The 19,232-nt window shown below is 38.3% G+C and overlaps 2 protein-coding genes across 2 annotated transcripts; both read left to right on the top strand.

Annotated features, from left to right (window-relative positions):
• Positions 1-706: 706 nt before the first annotated feature.
• Positions 707-1,913, top strand: LOC122638798 (universal stress protein PHOS34). Its single transcript, XM_043831648.1, has 4 exons — positions 707-938; positions 1,047-1,156; positions 1,300-1,418; positions 1,535-1,913. Exons 1-4 carry the CDS (start codon positions 764-766, stop codon positions 1,617-1,619), a joined length of 489 nt encoding a protein of 162 aa, XP_043687583.1. The 5' UTR covers positions 707-763; the 3' UTR covers positions 1,620-1,913.
• A 9,053-nt stretch (positions 1,914-10,966) lies between these two features.
• LOC122672166 (rop guanine nucleotide exchange factor 7-like) lies at positions 10,967-13,970 on the top strand. Its single transcript, XM_043869666.1, has 7 exons — positions 10,967-11,469; positions 11,570-11,686; positions 11,839-11,993; positions 12,300-12,374; positions 12,464-12,754; positions 12,840-13,196; positions 13,297-13,970. Exons 1-7 carry the CDS (start codon positions 11,139-11,141, stop codon positions 13,786-13,788), a joined length of 1,818 nt encoding a protein of 605 aa, XP_043725601.1. The 5' UTR covers positions 10,967-11,138; the 3' UTR covers positions 13,789-13,970.
• Positions 13,971-19,232: the final 5,262 nt, after the last annotated feature.

The raw sequence follows: 19,232 nt of genomic DNA, 5'->3' as shown, positions 1-19,232 counted from the left end.
ATCGTATAAGTTGAATCTATTGATATTAATTCCTAACTAATCTTGTATCGGTTTAGCGATATAAATCATGATAAAAATATTTAAAAAAATGATTTTAAAGAAAAATAGTGGTAAAATCATCTGATCTGAACAAAAATAGATCGATCCATATTAGTATTATATCGATATTAGCCATGCCGAACCGTGCCCGACACCATGAATTTAAATCATGAGTGGAAGGTACAAAGTACAAACTTTGATCCCCCAAGGCCCAAACAACATGGTAGACAGCCTGTGCCCTCGTTGCGCCCATAATGAAGAGCATCCAAACAAATTCAATTTTTTTTTATTTAAAAAAAAACAACAAAGTACTGAAGGAGTCACGTTGACCGAATTTTTCTTTTCCCAGGTTCTTTGTCCGGTCAGGTGCGGGTTCCTCTCATAGGGGTGAAAATGACGATTTCAACCCTTGGTTGAACACATTGCCCAGAAGAGGTGAGGCCATCATTTCGATCCTTATGAGAGGAACCTGCGCATCTGACCGGACAGGGAACTTGAGAGGAGAACTCCTGACAATCAATTCCCGATAAACACGTGCCGACACGACTCAGGAAATTTGCCGTGAAGACCGGTAAGGCGGTATCCTTGTTGGGAGAAGATGCGTGGACCCTCACGTTTTTCTTTCTTCACTTCCTTTTTTTAATCTTCATTTTTTCCTATTCTTCTTCTTCTCTTATAACTTTGTTGCTTTGTTTCTTCGACTGCGAGAGACACAGAAAGAGAGATGGTGAAAGATCGGAAGATAGGGGTGGCGATTGACTTCTCGAAGAGCAGCAAATGCTCACTGCAATGGGCCATAGATAATCTGTTGGACAAAGGGGATACACTGGTCATCCTTCACATCAAACCTGACAAAGGCCAAGAGTCCCGCAACTCTCTCTGGTCTAGTACCGGTTCTCGTAAGTAACGATACAGATAAACCCTCTCCACCCTCTCATGAATCTCATGAATCATGGCCTCACTATCTTGTTTAAGGTTTATTAAGCTATGGATCTGTGATTTTACAGCTCTTATTCCCTTGTCGGAGTTTCGGGTACCAGAGTTTATGCAGAGGTACGAAGTAAAATCCGATCCTGAGGTTTTGGATATGCTTGACACCGGTTCCAGGCAGAAGGAGGTATCTACGCTGTTCTTTGCCGTCTCACTACTGTCGCTACTTCTTCGATCTGCCTGACCAATTTTTTATCTTTTCTATTCCCCTGTTTCAACAAAGAAAAGAATGCTAATATATGGTTTGGAAAACCAATGAATGGATTTCAGGCGACCATCGTTACAAAGATTTACTGGGGTGATGCAAGGGAGAAGCTCTGCGAAGCCGTTGAAGATCTGAAACTGGATTCCTTAGTCATGGGAAGCAGAGGACTTGGTGTCATTCAGAGGTAGTTTCTGAGTTCCTTTTCTTTTGTTTTCTTACAATTCATTTCCCCCTTTCCTCCTGTTACTGGGTTGTGCTGGTTTTTTTTGTCTAATTTATCCTCTTTTTGGGAAAAACCAGGATACTGTTGGGGAGTGTGACAAATTACGTGATCAACCATGCGACATGCCCTGTAACCGTTGTGAAGGATCCCAGCTCCCATTAAGCCCTGATGCTACCATTGAATGAATTCGAGGTTGGTGATGGATAGGGGTAGCTATCATAATGGAAAATAAAAAAACACAGTATTTGGTGAAATTCGTGTTCTGTTTACTTTTCCTGTGTTTCTGTCTTTGACTCTGTGCTTGTAACTCCGATCAAGGGAGGAAGCTTAGTTAGTAGCTTTTGTTGATTCTGTGCGGCAGTTTTAAGTTCCTTTTTCCGGTTAAAAAACCCTACAAGATAGTAGCAATTATGTTGGTTTTTATGGAAACTATCTGCAATTCTGCGTTTCTCTCTTGTTTTGACGGAATTCGATGAAACTTGAAACGAGATCGGCTTTATATTTCCATATGCTCTGAATGTAGTACCCCTAAGTCCTTGAGCAGGTAACGTAACCTAGTTAGTTCATAAGTTGTAGCATTTATCTCGTAAGAGAGCGATGATAGATGCCACAACTAGCTCAATCTGAGTCATAGTAGGCATTGATATGAAGTTTAGCAGTAGATGATAACAAATACTTTTTATGGGACTAAAATCCGAAATGCAGTATCTAGATGAATTTTCCAAGTTTCTCCCTAAATTGGCTCAAAACTTGCACAATATAAAGCAATTTCAGACCTTGTTCAACTAGCCTTTCATATTCTGTTAGATTGAAAATAAGTTCACCATTTTCACAATTCCATTTCAAATTTTACTTCATAAGAATATTAATTGGTTTGGATCCAAGTGTGCATCACTTAGAATCTCTAAGGTATATTTTCTCTCATAGAAAAAATTCCTTAAGTTGATCTAGCAACCTCAATGCCAAGAAATTTTTTTTTAATGGATCCAAGTCCTTGATATGAAGTGACTATATATTTTTACCAAAAAAAAAAAAAAAAGCAACTATATATGAAGAAATAATTTCAAAGCATTAATGGAAATTAAATCATTTCTAATAGTGACTATATCATCAACATAACCTAAAACCATTGTGATGCTAGATCCACAGGCAGAGACAAACAAGGATACCCGACTAATGATTGTTTGAATCCAACATATTGTAAGGCTTATGTAAATTTGGAGAATCAATTATAAGAAATTTGTTTCAAACCATATATGGATTTGTAAACGGTAAACAAGATTATGCTCCCCCTTTCGGAATAAACCAAAGGGTAAAGACTTGTAAAGCTTATAAAAAAATTTTAGCCCGTAAAAAATCATTGTTGACATCCATATGAAAAAGAGCTCTCAACCTTTGATAGAAACAATGGCAATGAAACATCTCACAATATCAAGTTTGACAATGGGGGAAAATTTTTATTTGTATTCAACACCCTCAACTTGAATAAATTATTTAGCAGCCAATCGAGTTTTGTATCTTTCAATGGAGCCATAAACTCGATTCTTAAAATTTTGTACACCCTCTTATATTGAACAACTTGCTTGCTAGGAGGAAGTGGTTGCAAGGTCCCCAAGTGTGATTAAACTCGAAAGCCTTGACCTCAATAGACATGAGTGCACACCATTTTGAATTTTGGGAAGCCTCAGTAAAGGCATGAGGTTTAGAATCCGCAAAAATATTTGACGAAAAGACAGATATGGATTAGAGGTAGATGGAAAAGAATTGAAATAACAATGTTACAATGATAGTCTTAAAGATGTGAAGAGATTGATTAGAATGAGTATTGCGAGGAAGAGGGACTGAAATATCAGCAGAGGGTGAAGGAGATAAAGGAGACGAAGAAATAAGTGGTGGAGAGGTAAGTGAAGACGAGACAGAATCATCAATAGCAGAAAATGGAAGGATAGGTATAGAAGAAGAGGATAGAGGTGGAAAAATGGATTTGTGAAAATGGTTTCTCTACTGATGGTAAAGCTATTTGGAAGGCATACCTGGCTCTTCACGTGGACATACGACTTTAAGATGGAAAATAATAATAATAATATGGAAGTTATAACTAGTCTACTGATGTCTTTCAGAAAATAGTATTGGAAAGAAAATTCTAGCATACTGACAGTGACCACAAACCAAAGCGGGAAATGGGGGACTTTCTTCTAGACTTTGTCATTGTATCTTTGTGGCGGCTATAACGAATGGTTAGGGCTTTGTTTTGTCACTTGAGAAATGATCAAACTTCGTGTACTTTAAAATTCGTCTCTAGGAGAGCGCAAATGGTGTCCTTGTACAAGTGCCGTTCAAAGACCTCCAAGGCTAGTTACATAGAATCCACTGTGAGATTTACATGCAGAATGGATTCTATGTGAATGATCTTGGACAGCCTTAAACGGTACTTGTACAAGAACACGATCCGATCTCTCTCTAGGATTGGCCGTTAGAGAACAAGTGTTGTGATTGAAAACGTACACTGGAATTAGTAAGAAAAACTATTCTAAAATCTCTTGATAACCAATGTAATTCGGCAACCTGGAATAATTACATAGAGGGGAAGAAACCAAGAGAACTTTGCCAAAAGAAAAACCTGCGATAATGGACCTGATGAAATATAATAAACAAATGGCGGTGGGTTCTTTGTATGAATGAAGACTTCTTCCTCTATTACTAACTAACTTTCATGTTTCAACTAACAGCCCAGCCCAGCCCAGCCCCGCCTTACTTAATTAGATTATGTGATATATAGATTGAGACTTGATAATAATCCAGTGCTCGCTCATTCACTGACTTTTGTTTGGTATTTTATTTTGCCTGTGTCATTCTCAAACCAATGATCTTCAAACAAACTGCAACTGCTCGGGGGTTTCTGACGTTGGTAGCGAGAATGACATGGTCTGAGTGCAAGCACAGGATTCCCGAGTTGGTGAACTTGGACGATGATGATGAATACTGTTTACTTTTCGGGAGAAAAGTATTTCATCACCTTTGTGGAGGTTGGCTCAGGTTCTCGAACGAGAACCATTCTCGTACATGGCTGAGCCACACAGTTTAAATCCAAGAGTGCGAGACCCACCTCTCATGGATTCCATTTGTGCGGATCAGCCCTGTACGAGAACCTGTGTGGCTAAAACGGAGACTCAAGGGTTACCAAGAAAAGTATGTGGCCAGTCTAAGCTGCTTGATTTATATAGGTAAGTGAGCATAAAACAGAGCTTAATTCAATGGGTAAATTAAATGAAGATGAAACTAAGTTGAGATGAAAAATAGGGCAAGAGATCTCTACTTGGTCGCATGGTCTCTACACAAGTATTTGGGCCAATGGGTGACTTGTGAGCATGCCTGGATATCTACCAGGGGGCAGAGATGTCATCTCACGGTGCCCTGTGAGAGGGCATAGGAAACACCACCAAGTAGAGATCTTTTTTCCTGAAAAATATTAGATCATGTATTTTGTAGCAAACATTGTCTTATTTTGAAAATTATATATTTATAATATATATATTTTTTATAATTTTATCTTTCACATTACTAGGTCTTGAAATGCATTAAGGAAGTTCTATAATTATAATGTAATTTTGTTGTAGTTTTATCTTTCATGTTATTAGGTCTTGAAATGCATTTAGCCATTCATTATAAAATGATGAAAATAACCTTAAATTTATATTATACTAAATTAAAGTATGAATGCTTTGAGAAGAAAAAGTGCACATATCCCTAAAATATATAAAAATTGCAATTCCAATAATTTTTATTTTACTAAGCTAAAAATTGCATCACCAACTGAGGTCCTAGATGCAATTCTAATAATTTTTTGGTATAAACCCGCTCATGGGGCAAATTTTATTCATCCTCAAAGGGACAAAATTTTTTTTACAAAAGGGATTAGTTCCTGAAACAGAAGCATTCGAAAACCCAAACCTAGAGAAGGAAGAGCCCACTTGGGCCTTGGCAATCCCATGGGCATGAGGGATAGTACAAATTAGGCCATAAAAAAGATTGATTCTTAGTGGAATGGCGCTTAGGATGATTTGTGACAAGGAAAGCTATATTGTCTAGTAGTCTTCCTTCCTCTAAAATCATTTTAGGGGAAAAGAATGTTGTCTGTTTGTAATGATCAAACGGCCCCCCTATTGGATGCCCCTGTGCGCTGTCTCATTGGTTGGGTGTTGGCACAGACTGCATGCAACCTGGTAGCAATCTTCAGCCCATTTATTTTATATTAGAAAAATAGGTGGCACATCCTATTGCTTAGCACAACAAGCGACTGACAACAACCATATGGCACCACCTTAGCACTTAAATTTGGTGGATATGTAGATCCCTTATGCTTTTTCTCCACTTGTCAAATTTAAAGTCAAAGAGAAATAGCCAAGTGGCAAAACAAAGCCATAAAAAATGATAAAAATATCCAAAAAAAACAAAAAAAAAGACAGTTCAATGAATGAAAATTGGAAGAGAAAAATAATTTAATACAAAATAGAATCACCAACTTTGACATTTGACAAATGCCGAAGTAAGGAACCCCATGAGATGGACAATTTAGTTGACCAACTTCCATGGAGACTAGAGAAGAGGCTGTTGTGCCACACTATTGCATTCTATATACATCATAGCAATGAAGTGTTTTATAATGAAAATCTCCTTTAAATAGCCTAACCTTGTTCATGTTGGATTAGCAACTTGTCAAGTATCTAGCTAACCATGTTAGGACATATCTATACTTGTATGATTTCAAAACTCCACATAGGAAAATTAATAACACTTTACCTCATAGAGTGATGGTAATATCAACAACACAACTAATTAAAGTTTTAAGCCCCCAATGGAATTGCCACATGGCACATACCATATATTTGGAGCTGTTAAGGGAGAGCTAGCTGCCTAAACAGAGGATATTAAGGAAAACCTTGGTGAATTTTATTGTGGTTCATCCATCAATATGAAATATTGGAAGAAATATATGTCAACATTTCAAAGGATGATCAAGGGAGTCTTAATGGTTCTAAAAATCGAGAATCAGCAGATTCAAATTAAAATTGGTCGTGATTGATACATTCGATTTTTGCTTATTTTATTCTGTTTCTAGTCGATTCTAGTCAATTCCAGCCGATTCAGATTGGACAGACGTTCGTACGTATAGATGTAAACACATGTTCCTTTGACTTCCATAAATACCCTTCTTCACCATTTAAATGACATGAAGTCAAAGGCATTGACACCTTAACGGTACAAACCGGTGACCACGCATCACAGGATATGAACTCTCCGCCCTTTGTGGTCTCTATTTCAAATTCAAATAAATTAAAGGGCAAAAAGCACAGCTAAGGTTCCGTTGACCCAAAAAACTATAGTAACTTATCTGTAGCCTTTTTTTCCACTAAAATTTATCTTTACAATGTGATATCGTTTGAATCAAACTAGCCGTTAAGCTATTCAAATGGAGAGAGAGAGAGCCGTTAGCATAGAGACGTCAACCATACGGGCCAAAAAGGTGTGATATATATCGTATCCGTTATTCTGTTTAGCGGTTTAGGTTTCAAATCCATAGAAATGAGGAATATTACGAAAACAAAAGGTAAAAGTGGAAAAGTGAGAGAGGAAAAAAGAAGGAAGGCTCAAGGTATATAGTGTCTCCTAAATTACACGACAACCTAATAAGTGGACCCTCTTAATTACTTTATGAGAAAGGATAAATTAAGGTGAATCATCCCAAAGCTTGCCTCGCAATCACAAAGATATACGATTATTTTAATCCCACTTAAGCAAATCTAGATTAATTAATAATACCAACATAGATTACACTGCAAGTCAGTTACGAACAACTTCGGTTCATAAGTAATCAAGAAAAGAAAACTTTTAGGTTTTCTTGAGGGATTACTTCTTGTAGCACTTGATCATATAATGTACCCATTAATTAAGCTCTACCAAAGAACTGGTTAACATGGCAAACAATAGAATTAAGGAACCCCCCAATACTTAGAGTTTTGGTTTGTTAATGATAGATTCAAACACAAACTATAGAACATTTTGGAGATCAAACAACCATACTAACAATCAATATGGAGGAAGGTTTTGGCATACCTGGATTTATGATCGAAGAATAGTGACTAACTGAACGAACGCTGCTCCGCTGTTCGAAGAACATCGTACACTTAATATGATATTGTCGACAATATATAGAGTGAGGGTAAGAACCAACGCTGCAAAAGGAAGACAAAAATTTCCGTTCCCAATTATAGGCCTATACTTACATACAATTTTCATACCAACTAAAGTGTGCTAAAATAATTCAAATATCCCTGTCTGTGATCATTTAACACTACTGGACTTAACAACTCATTCTACCAGTATTAATACTTATCAATCCAATTTTATAAAATCAAGTAAGTGACTATGATAGGTCACCTAAAGAAGGAAACCTTACTGTTAATTCATGAATGAATATAGTCAAAAGCTATTTTTGTGTGGTTTCTTGGACAATGCTAGTTAGCCAGAGGGGGGGGGGAGGCATGAAAAAAGAAGGGTAGCCTGTAAATGTGCAGGGGCACGTCCAAGCCACAAAGGGCAGTGCATGTGCAGGAGGTCCCACGCACTGCTTTACAAAGGGCTGTAGGGCTCACTTCCCTTCACTGTGTGTTGCTTGCAGATGTAGTAATGCTTCTTGTATGCTGATAGCCATTTCCCCATGTTTCTCTTTTGTTGTAGATGTGGAAATGCTTGTTAAAGTTGCTTTTCTAATTTTGGAATCTTTGAATATTCACTTGTTGGGTTGTGGTGTGGTGAGGGTGGGGTTTTAAAAGAAGGCGTTTTGCTCACTTTATATAATGTCTGGGTGTATAAGTTTCTTATAAGAACTGGGACGAACAAGACTCAGTTGGGTACCTGATTGTGTCCGTAACCACAAGGGGACCCCTCCGAACCTCTAACAGCAGAAGGAGGAAAATTATGGTGAGCTCACTAGCTAGTACATGGTACGATTAAAGAGAGCTAAAGCGGATGCAAAAGGAGAAACTGCATGCATTAGGTACTCCTCAATGCATTGAGGGTTTTTTTTTGGTGCAGTTGGTAACAACAGACAATGAATGAATAAAGTGATTCGAAAGTGTTGAAGTTGTTTTTATCATTCCAAAATGTGAAATTGACCTAGAATGCATTTAAAGAATACATACTACTCCAAATTTAATTTTCAAAGCCACCAAAGTTATGGATCTTTGTCCCCTCCAGTTCTCTGTCCGGCTAATTCCCCTAGTGCTTGTAATAGGGGGGCACAATGACCATCCTACCCCTGCCCAAATACTCTGCAAGGGTGGGATCCATCCCCCTTATTATAGGCACTGGGGGAATTGGGCCGGACAAGGACAAGAGGAGATAATTTCCTCCAAATTAAGGTATAGGTAGGTAGCATTACAGAAGGCTAGCTAGAAAATTGGATGGGTTCTCTCTTCTTTTTCTTTCCCCCTAAGCCCCTTTTTAACTATAAGTTTGTGATTTGAAAAACAAAACCAGGTAGCTAGCTAGCTAGCCGTTGTTGAGTTTGGGGTTAGGCAGGTTTCAGTTGGAACAACCGGCATCATAAGGAGTTGATGATCAAAGAATGAAAAAAAGAAGCATGAAGAAGAAGAAGAAGAAGAAGTGGAGAAAGTTAAACCTTATAAGGAAAGCTAAAACGAGGTGGGGACTTGACTTTGGGAGTACTGATGGATCTGTTATAGAGATATTTTTGAATGCTCACCAAAATATAATTCCTTACGATAGGAAAATTGATGTCTTTTTCACTTGTGTTTTTTGCTCCCTTACTTTTTTATGGGATTGTGGGGTTGGTACTTGGGTATGGTCTCGATGTTAAGGTTAGGTTTCTTTAATTTTCACTTTTGCTTGGGAGCAGTGTTAAGAATTATGATGGAAGTGTCTGATACTCTGATCATTGGTCAGTGATATGAGGCTATTTTTTTTCCTTCTATACCCGAAGATGCCCTTTCTGTTTGAGCTTTTCACCCAATTTCTGAGGGTATTTTGAGTCTTCGACTTATGGGTCAAAGGGACAACAGAGGTCGGAGGGACCCGCTGGCTGAAAAAAAGATCCGAAATCTTCTGTTGGAGAAGAGGGGGGTGGTCCTATCTGCAGAGAGAAGGTAGGACACTTGAGTAAACCCGTTGAACTAATAACCCTGCAAAGTCCCAAACCTTTGAATTTCGATTCATTTCAGGAAAATGGTGGGTTAATTTACCAAAATACCCTTGTATTTTTTGATGTTCAAAGTTAAAATCTTTTCCTGCAAGATGAACATTCATTTTAACTGCACATGAGGCTGTATAATAAAATTTGATCTAAAATTTAATATATAACTAATTCACATTATTTGATTATGTTTGGAACCTAAGAATAGAAAAGAAAAAATTAAAAAAAAAAATTTGAAGAGAAAAATAGACATATAGAGCTCCTCTCTAGAGAGCCCAACACGCCCAGAGAGTATCCAACCATTGGACTGTGTTGCACACATTCCTAGGCATACATCGAGATGTATGCGGCATAACCCAACCCTTGGATGACTTTTGGGCACTCCCTGGGCGCTAGCTCCTCAGAGCGGGATCCATAAATCAATCATTGTGTCATCTTTTTTTTGACTTCCAAATATAACCTTAATTTATCCACCGATCAGGATTACCACACAACCTTCCACGAGGCAAAAATGTAAAGTATGATCACATGAGAATCAAACCCAATGTTGGCTTGAGAATAAGACCTAAATACTCTCAGAATCGTCAAGGATGGATTTCATTCTTCCCATCCAGTCCTTAGTTTGCCTTTGTTTGGTATTGCGGGGCCTACCATTCTATATGGTCCATCCACATTCCACTATTCCAAAACTTTGTAAGAGAAACTTCTTTGGTAGGTGCGCGTGATAATGAACCCACTCGAGCGGTTGAACCACCAACCAGGGCAGATGGGTCATTCCACCTCGAAAACCAATTAATTACAATCGTTCAAATATGAAGGGTGATAAGGTAAATTCGTGTGTCGTTTCCGTCATTTCACGGGACTTCCTTGCTCTTATTTAATAATTTTTTTGAAATTGGCTTTGGATTATCTTGTCTTCCTCCCGTTCCAAGTACAATATTTCCAGAGGTCATTTCAAACAAACGCTGAGGAAGGAAGAAAAAAGAGAGAGAGAGAGAAGAGAGAGAACAAGAGGAGCGTTACAGATAGCCACATTGCAGCTTGAGAGGCTCTTCCATCTCCCAGGGATCATGTGTTGGAGCAAGCTCTAGTATTCATGGCTAACTTCACTCCCCTCGCAGTCGCAGCTGAATAAATATGCGAAGCTACTTCAAAAATGTTTCCGCGTTTCCCCTTTTACCCCTTTTGAAATGGTTGCGACCTTGTGGATAGGGCTTCCTCCTGGCAACAACAAAGAAAATAAAGAGACAAGACGAAGCAGAAGCTCAAGCTCTGCGAATGCGAACCCATTTTCTCTATTGTAATTTTGGGTCTCCAAATCTCGTCGTCCCTTTCCTTGCAGAGGTCGGCTGCGCCATGGTTTCGTTTTGAAAAGGTTTGTTTGTTCAGGTTTGGCTGTGAAGGGCGAAGGGCGAAGGGCTCGTTTTTTGTGTGGTCCTTCTGGGTTTATTGAAGCAGGGGAGGTAAGGATGGAGGAGGGTTTAGTCGAGAAGAGTCAAGGAACGGAAGCGACGAAAGATGGGATTGATGCGAATGGGGTTGAAAATGCGTCATTCACCGATTCGATTGAACAGGAGTGCAGGGAGAGCAGTTCCAGCTCTGATACATCGACGTCTGATACGACCACAAATGAAGAAAGGAGTAATAGCAGCTCGGAAGAATCATCTTCGGCATCATCATTAGGTTGGCCTATCAGGAAGGCGGAGGTGCAAAATTGTTCAATTTCTGATGTCAACGAATCGAAAGAGAAAGCACATTCGGAGGATAAGAAATTAGAGAAACAAACATCAATGATTTCCGGTACGAAATCCTTTCTTCTCTTTCCTTTTCCTAGTCATGCATTTTCATGGTTCTTGCCAACAATGTTCTCTAATGTGATGCTGGTTTTGGGTTCCAATAGAGGTTGCGATGATGAAGGAGAGGTTTTCAAAATTGCTGCTTGGAGAAGACATGTCTGGATGTGGGGAAGGCGTTTGCACAGCATTGGCGATTTCCAATGCCATTACTAATCTCTGTGGTAATCTTTCTTTGTCTCTAGGCTTCAGTCTATGTTGATGGGAAAAGCAGATATAAGAAACAAAAAAAATTATTTTACACTTATATTTTTAGATGGATCTCGCACTAGCTTGTCTGATGATTGTTGTTCTTCTCTTTACCCAATCTGTGTAGCAACACTTTTTGGGCAGCTTTGGAGATTAGAACCCCTACCTCCTGGGAAGAAATCAATGTGGCGAAGGGAGATGGAGTGGCTTCTTTGTGTCAGTGATCATATTGTTGAATTGACGCCCTCTTGGCAAACATTTCCTGATGGAAGCAAGCTTGAGGTAATTCTAATTCTTACAGTGCAGAGCATCATGATAATTTTCTAATGTTTTGAGCGTTATCAACTTTTATTTATTTGTTATTTTTTACCTCAAATGGTGGCACCCAAAGCTTTTCAATTGCATGTTCAAATCATTCCATTACTTACAATTGCTGAAATTTTGGTTATATTCAATTAATTGATTCATGACTATGATCATAAACATAATTTTGATATATTTTAATGGTTTTGGCAAAAGATATCTGTAAAATGTGTATTTCATTCACTGAACTTGTTTCTGTAATTTGTTCCATGTTGTAAAATTCAGGTTATGACTTGCAGACCCCGATCAGATCTGTATATTAATCTCCCAGCTCTGCGTAAACTTGACAACATGCTTCTTGTAAGATCCATAAATTCTTGTATTCCAGTTATTTTTATTCTCCTTTTAATGTAAAATGCTCTCACTTTATTGGTCTTCACTTTTCACAGGAGATATTGGATAGCTTTAGCAATACAGAATTCTGGTATGTTGACCAAGGGATTTTAGCTCCAGATGCTGATGGATCAGCTTCTTTCCGTAGACCCCTCCAGCGTCAAGAGGAAAAGTGGTGGCTGCCTGTGCCCCGTGTCCCCCCTAGTGGTCTTCAAGAAAATTCAAGGAAGCAGTTGCAACACAAGCGTGAGAGCACAAACCAAATCCTTAAAGCTGCCATGGCTATCAACAGCATTACCTTGGCTGAACTGGAAATCCCTGAATCCTACTTGGATTCTCTACCAAAGGTAATGAAATCTTGTATGATGCAATGTTTCTAGTTTGATGATAACAATAAGGACCTAGTGACAAGTCTTTTGTATTTGATTTCAGAGTGGAAGAGCCAGCCTTGGTGACATGATCCACCGGTACATAACATCTGACCAGTTCTCTCCCGAATGCCTTCTTGATTGCCTTGACCTATCTTCTGAACACCAGGCTCTTGAAATTGCTAACCGTGTTGAGGCCTCAATATACGTCTGGCGTCGAAGAACAAACTCAAGGTCTATGACTAATACAACCCGCTCCGCTTCAAAGTCATCCTGGGAGATAGTCAAGGAGTTAATGATTGATGTAGATAAGAGGGAGTTGCTTGCAGATCGAGCTGAAAGCCTCTTGATATGCTTGAAGCAGCGTTTCCCAGGTCTCCCGCAGACAACCTTGGATATGAGCAAGATCCAATACAACAAGGTTTGTCTCCTATTTAAACTCTGGTTCAACTCAAGGTCTTGTTGTCTTATTTAAATAGACAAATTTCAGTTAGCTAAATTGAAAATCCTGCAATTTTCAGGATGTTGGGAAATCTATTCTAGAGAGCTACTCCAGAGTTTTGGAGAGCCTGGCATTTAACATTGTTGCACGTATAGATGATTTGCTCTATGTTGATGACTTGACCAAGCATTCGGATGATTACTCCTCCATTCCCACTGTAAGTGTGATTGCTCACAAGAGGGTTTCCATTCCATACTCAGTGCCTGTCTCAAGCACTCCATATGCAACGGCTTTTACCTCTCCGAGCTTCTCACCTGCACCTCTAGTTAGCCCTGCAAGAGGAGGGAAGTCTCCCTTCCTCAATGGCAACAAGCCTCATTACCGTGGATTTGGAGTAAAGAAAGTCTTGACAGATTATCTTGGAGTGGATTTGAAAGAAAAAAGCTCTAGTAATTCAGTCGAGGGATCAGATACTAGCTCAAGCTCAATTCAAGAAGCACCAGCAGGTTGGTCTAGAATGGAAAACGTGGAGATCCATAAAGAGGTAGTCAGCCCTCCAACACAGGTCTAATTTGAGCCAGGACAAGTTGTTTCATGATGCCTATATGTTTTCCCACGAAGTAAGAGGGTTAACCATTAAATATTGTTTTATTCTTGTTGATTGTTTTATAGTTAAGAGTTGAGTGTTAAATGGGGTTCTTGCATTTTGCAGAATCTGTTTAGGTTGCAAATAGGTCCTGGGCTTTGATCGGACCAAAAGAATTGTGTACATACCTGATACTGCATTTGAGCAGGACTTGAAAATGTGACTTGGGTCTTCTCCCCCTTAATGTTTTTTGTAGACATGCTATCCCTGTGATCATTCAATCATCTGTTCATTTTTTGTTCCAAATCAACAGCATAAATAATTCTTCAAAAATTAGTTGAAAACTCAATTCTGTTCAAAAGAGGGTGGGCCGGGGGGGGGGGGGAGTACTATATTATGGGTCAAGAAATTACTAACTTTGTGGTGAGAAACTGAAATTACTAACTTTGTGGTGAGAAACTATTTTCCTAGTCTTTCTTTATGGGTGCAGGAATTGGGCATAAGAAAAACTTCAAATTGGTTGAATTGTAGTTGAGGAAGACTTGAAATGTGCAGCATGTCCGCCACTTGCTAAATAAAAGATTAAACTTATAATTGGGAATACAATGTCAAGGAGTGCATTTTGGTCCTACTTTTTTATTCAAGCAGAAGATTAGTAATGAGTCACTGATGCTAACAAACTTTGGATTGCTCAAACAGCATGAGTCCCTGATGCTAACAAGGGTATTTTAATCAAGTAGTGTTTCAAGGTGTCAAGCCTGATCCCAGTAGAGTCTTGCAGAATATATCCCCAGGGTTACTGACTTCATTTATCTCCCTCTTGTGTCCTTTGAATTGAGGGTCTGATAGCAGTTTTTCCTCCTGGTTTGTTAGTTCTTTTGACACCTTGGATATACCTACCACAGATTCCCCCCGTCATATTTTCTGGGAGTTTTGATCCTCTGACTAATGAGGTGGGCTGGGTGTTATTGATTCTGTGCCAAGGCAAGTTTCTCTTTGCGGGAATTGATTTTGGTGTGGCAGGAAGCAAGGTTGAGGCAGAATCCAGGAGTCTTCTGCAAGGGGTCAAAGCAAGATTGCGGATTGTATACCAGTCAATAGAAGAATGGACAGGTGGAGATGATCTGTTGGAAACAGTCTTCCAAAACATACATATCATTATATATGTAATTAAGAAGTTAGATTACTTGTCTTAATGTAGACAAACTGAGATCAATGACGACAATCTCAAGCACCATATAAAGCGTCATAAGCCTGAAAAACATGAAGCAAATAAAATAAACGGTGGGGTTGAGTTGTGACAAAAGTCACTCTCTTTAAGATTGTAGACGCCCCATATGGTGCAGCCAGGTCCTTGCAAATCAGCCTTCAAGATAAAATAGCGCTCCGGTTAAAGCTATCCAGTAATGATGCATTTCAAATACTAGGCTACTAAGGGCACGAAGAGTTGCACTCAATTGAATATAAACAACAGAGAAACAAAGTCGAGGGAAAAAACAAAAGAAGTTTTCTAAAAAATTATTAGAGAAATGGACAATACTCTTCTCTTTATATAAGGGAAGAAAAGACACCCCCAAAGGGTGTCTTCAAAGGATATGCCCATAAAACATGTCTTTTCCCTTAAGACTTGCTTGTTGACCATTCAACAAATCTTCCAATAGGTACACCCATTGGTCATTTAGGTGTCTATTAGGAAGCGACAAAACCCTCTAATTAAACTTTTTAATGAAGAATAAAAATATTTTGAATCAAATATTTTAAATGAAATTAAAATTCCAACAATCCCCCACAAATTCAAAATATCCAAAACAATTGACAAATCCAATTGAGTGAATTAGATATAGTAGGACGCATCGTTGCAGGTGTCTTTCGGACTTGAACCTACACTAGGTCTGATAGACTACGCTACAGAGTACGGGTGAAGTCAGACTTATTGAACCTTTCCCTATTAGTGTAGCCGACTAGCCTACCATCCACCTCCTACCAATCGACCCTCGCGAAGTTCCCTTTTAATTATATGGACATTTTTATTTTTAATAATACCGGCCTTGCCCCCATCTCAGTTTCATGGATGTTTAGAGAATTCGCCTATAAAATTCTCATCGGTAGGTGGCCTGACTTCCTACATCCACTTAGGTTAGCCAGTGTGCACCACAGTTAACACACCCCTACATTTCGTAGGATTCAGCTAATTAAGAGTCTAAAACTCATCCTCCTTTCATTGTAGTGGTACTACTTTCTCATCTAATCAGAATGAGCGAATTATAGTAGTACAAAACAGATCATCCAGTGACTTCGTTTTTACCCTTTGAACCTAATTCAGGATTAAACCTCTTCACATAGGTTGGGTGTCCATCACATGATCTATGACACAGGCTTTAAACTCATTCCTTTAGATGTATACCATAAAAGTGGTCAGAGGCTATATAATCGTAGTAGTCATTTTGTCTTGACTACATTGTATCGACAACGCTACCTTCCTTAGCCTCATCAGATATATAACCAAGACATATTAGTCTTTATTTCTCTGCTAACCATGTCATTTATCTTCCGGATAAGGGTTTACATTGATTTGGTTTCGGCCATCACCATATATCTGTTATTACCGATCATTAGCCTAGTGGCTCCCAATCCAGCCTTTTTACAAGCCATAAACTTGTAAAATTATGGTGGTACCTATCACGTAGGTTTATATTATTGATTCTATAAGTCATCCCACCAACACATGTTTGTACATGCCACCTTTGAACCAAGGTATTGTTCCAAATATTTACATAATCGAATCTAAACATATCTATTAGATTCAATTTCCAAATAGAGATTAATCATTCCACTTGGTTTTATTTATCTCTTAAGAAGAGACTCAACATGTAAATATACGTATTCTCATAATAACCCCCACATTTTGGATTTATCACATTCAGAGATATAAGCCAAAATAATATGAGATTGCCCTTGCGAGAAAACTGTAACCCCCACACTTCCATACTAATTTACCCATGCAACTTTACTTGGATATCAAATATAGTATAGCTTTCAAATTCATGTTCCATGCAATTTTATAATTACATGCACAAACACGATACCGATGGAATAAGCATTCGACCAATATGTATACAATGTCACTTGTCTCTATCAACAACTTATTTGATCAACAAATATGATCACTTGGCTTTACTTGATTTACCGACCGATAAATCCACCGGACAAACCAACATCCAAATTATCTAATTTGATAACCGGACATCCAACCTATTCTCAAAATATAGGTCGGTCACTTTTACTAGCCATTAATTTCAGCCAAAAAATATGATCACCATCAAATACAACAACTAGGCATTTAATACAATCATGACATATGATGCAATCTTAAGACTGTAGAGTTGCTTTTATTTGCAATTCTGATTACTTATTTGGCAATTCTGTTGGAGGGTTGTACACGTTTGGTTAATGAATGTGCTTCTCGTAAGATCCATCTAGAGTGTATTTTTGCTTTATAATTTGAAAAGATGAAGGGTGTATAGTCGGGAACGATGAAATACCTGTTGTCATTTGTTGTGCCCTTCCATGGCATGACAACCAGATTGTCATCATTGGGTTCTTTACTGGTTCGTCTCAGCAAAGCATTTAAAAGTCATTACAATGACTGAAATCCTGTTGTGATGAGATGTTCGGCCGATTGAGTTTTTAAGAATGATATGAATGCATTGTATGCTGTGCTGTCTAAAGAAACAGTATGTTAATTTGTTTTATCTTGCTTTTGAGATAATGAGATAGTGGGTCATATTATACTCTGTGCCATCTTGTTGGGTATATGGTGAACTGTTTTCCTCTTTGGGATGGTCTACCTGTTTGAGTGGATATGTGAATGGGAATATGGTTTGTTGTGTTTATACTTGAAAGCAATTGTCGGAAACAATCTTCCAAAACATACATATCATTATATATGTAATTAAGAAGTTAGATTACTTATCTTAATGTAGACAAACTAAGATCAATGACGACAATCTCAAGCACCATATAACGCGTCATAAGCCTGAAAAACATGAAGCAAATAAAATAAACGGTGGGGCTGAGTCGTGACAAAAGTCACTCTCCTTAAGATTGTAGACGCCCCTTATGGTGTGGCCGAGTCCTTGCAAATCAGCCTCCAAGATAAAATAGTGTTCCGGTTAAAGTTATCCAGTAATGATGCACTTCAAATACTAGGCTACTAAGGGCACGGAGAGTTGCTCTCAATTAGATATAAACAATAGAGAAACAAAGCCGAGAGAAAAAACAAAAGAAGTTTTCTAAAAAATTATTAGAGAAATGGACAATACTCTTCTCTTTATATAAGAGAAGAAAAGACACCCCCAAAGGGTGTCTCCAAAGGATATGCCCATAAAACATGCCTTTTCCCATAAGACTTGTTTGTTGACCATTCAAATAAGTCTTCCAATAGGTACACCCATTGGTCATTTAGGTGTTTATTAGGAAGCGACAAAACCCTCTAATTAAACTTTTTAATAAAGAATTAAAATATTTTGAATCAAATATTTTAAATGAAATTAAAATTCCAATATGATCAAGCTAATTCCAAAGGCTAAGGATGTGGTCTGGCCTTGGGACTTGGGAGTGGATCAAAAATTTATTTAAGTTCCATTTGAAGTTAAGGTAAAGTGACAATTCAATTGTGGAGATTACTAGCTACTTATCATAGTAAGGGAGGGTTCAGAGGTGGAGGCATTTGGTATATGAGGATGTTAAGTTATTTCTTTAGCCTTTCAAGTGTATTTCTTGGGATCTCCCCCTTATTTCTCTGCCTCCCCTGGGTTATTGATGTATCATCCTTTTGTTAATTATTTCTCCCGTCCTCGACTTTTGATGTATTATCCATTTGATATTTGTTTCTCCCTGCCTTGGTAATTTGCTGTATCATCCTTTTGTTTTTCTTCTAGTTAGTTGGGGATCTCTTGGGGTTAGCCTTCCGGGCTTTTGCATTGTATTATGCTCTTTTCCTTTAATATATTTTCCACTCAAAAAAAGAAAGTTGATTATATTTTCTTCCTTTCATAAAAAAAATAGGGATATTTCAATAAAGGGAGAGAATTCTCAAACAACATAGAGGAGTGCGTCAATGAGAAGCGATGAAATCATTTCATACATAGGAGGGTAGCAAGGTCATCTCATGTGAAGAAGAGAGATAGAGAGATGGTGCTAGCATACCCTCACCTAACGGCTGAGATAACCTTTTCCCTTCAATAAATAAATGACGACTTCATCATTTGGATGTGACTTGGTAAATAAATATTGTATACCTTGATATCAAGATCAGATCAGACAACACCAATTTGGAGATGGATCAATTACTCCAACCTGGGTAGATGTTTCACAGCAAATCAAAGGTCTTACACCCAACACCAAATGCTAGTGAGGAAAATCGTTTG

This window comes from Telopea speciosissima, chromosome 1, assembly GCF_018873765.1.
Source record: "Telopea speciosissima isolate NSW1024214 ecotype Mountain lineage chromosome 1, Tspe_v1, whole genome shotgun sequence".
Lineage (NCBI taxonomy): Eukaryota > Viridiplantae > Streptophyta > Magnoliopsida > Proteales > Proteaceae > Telopea > Telopea speciosissima.
This window is presented reverse-complemented; position numbering and strand designations above follow the sequence as displayed.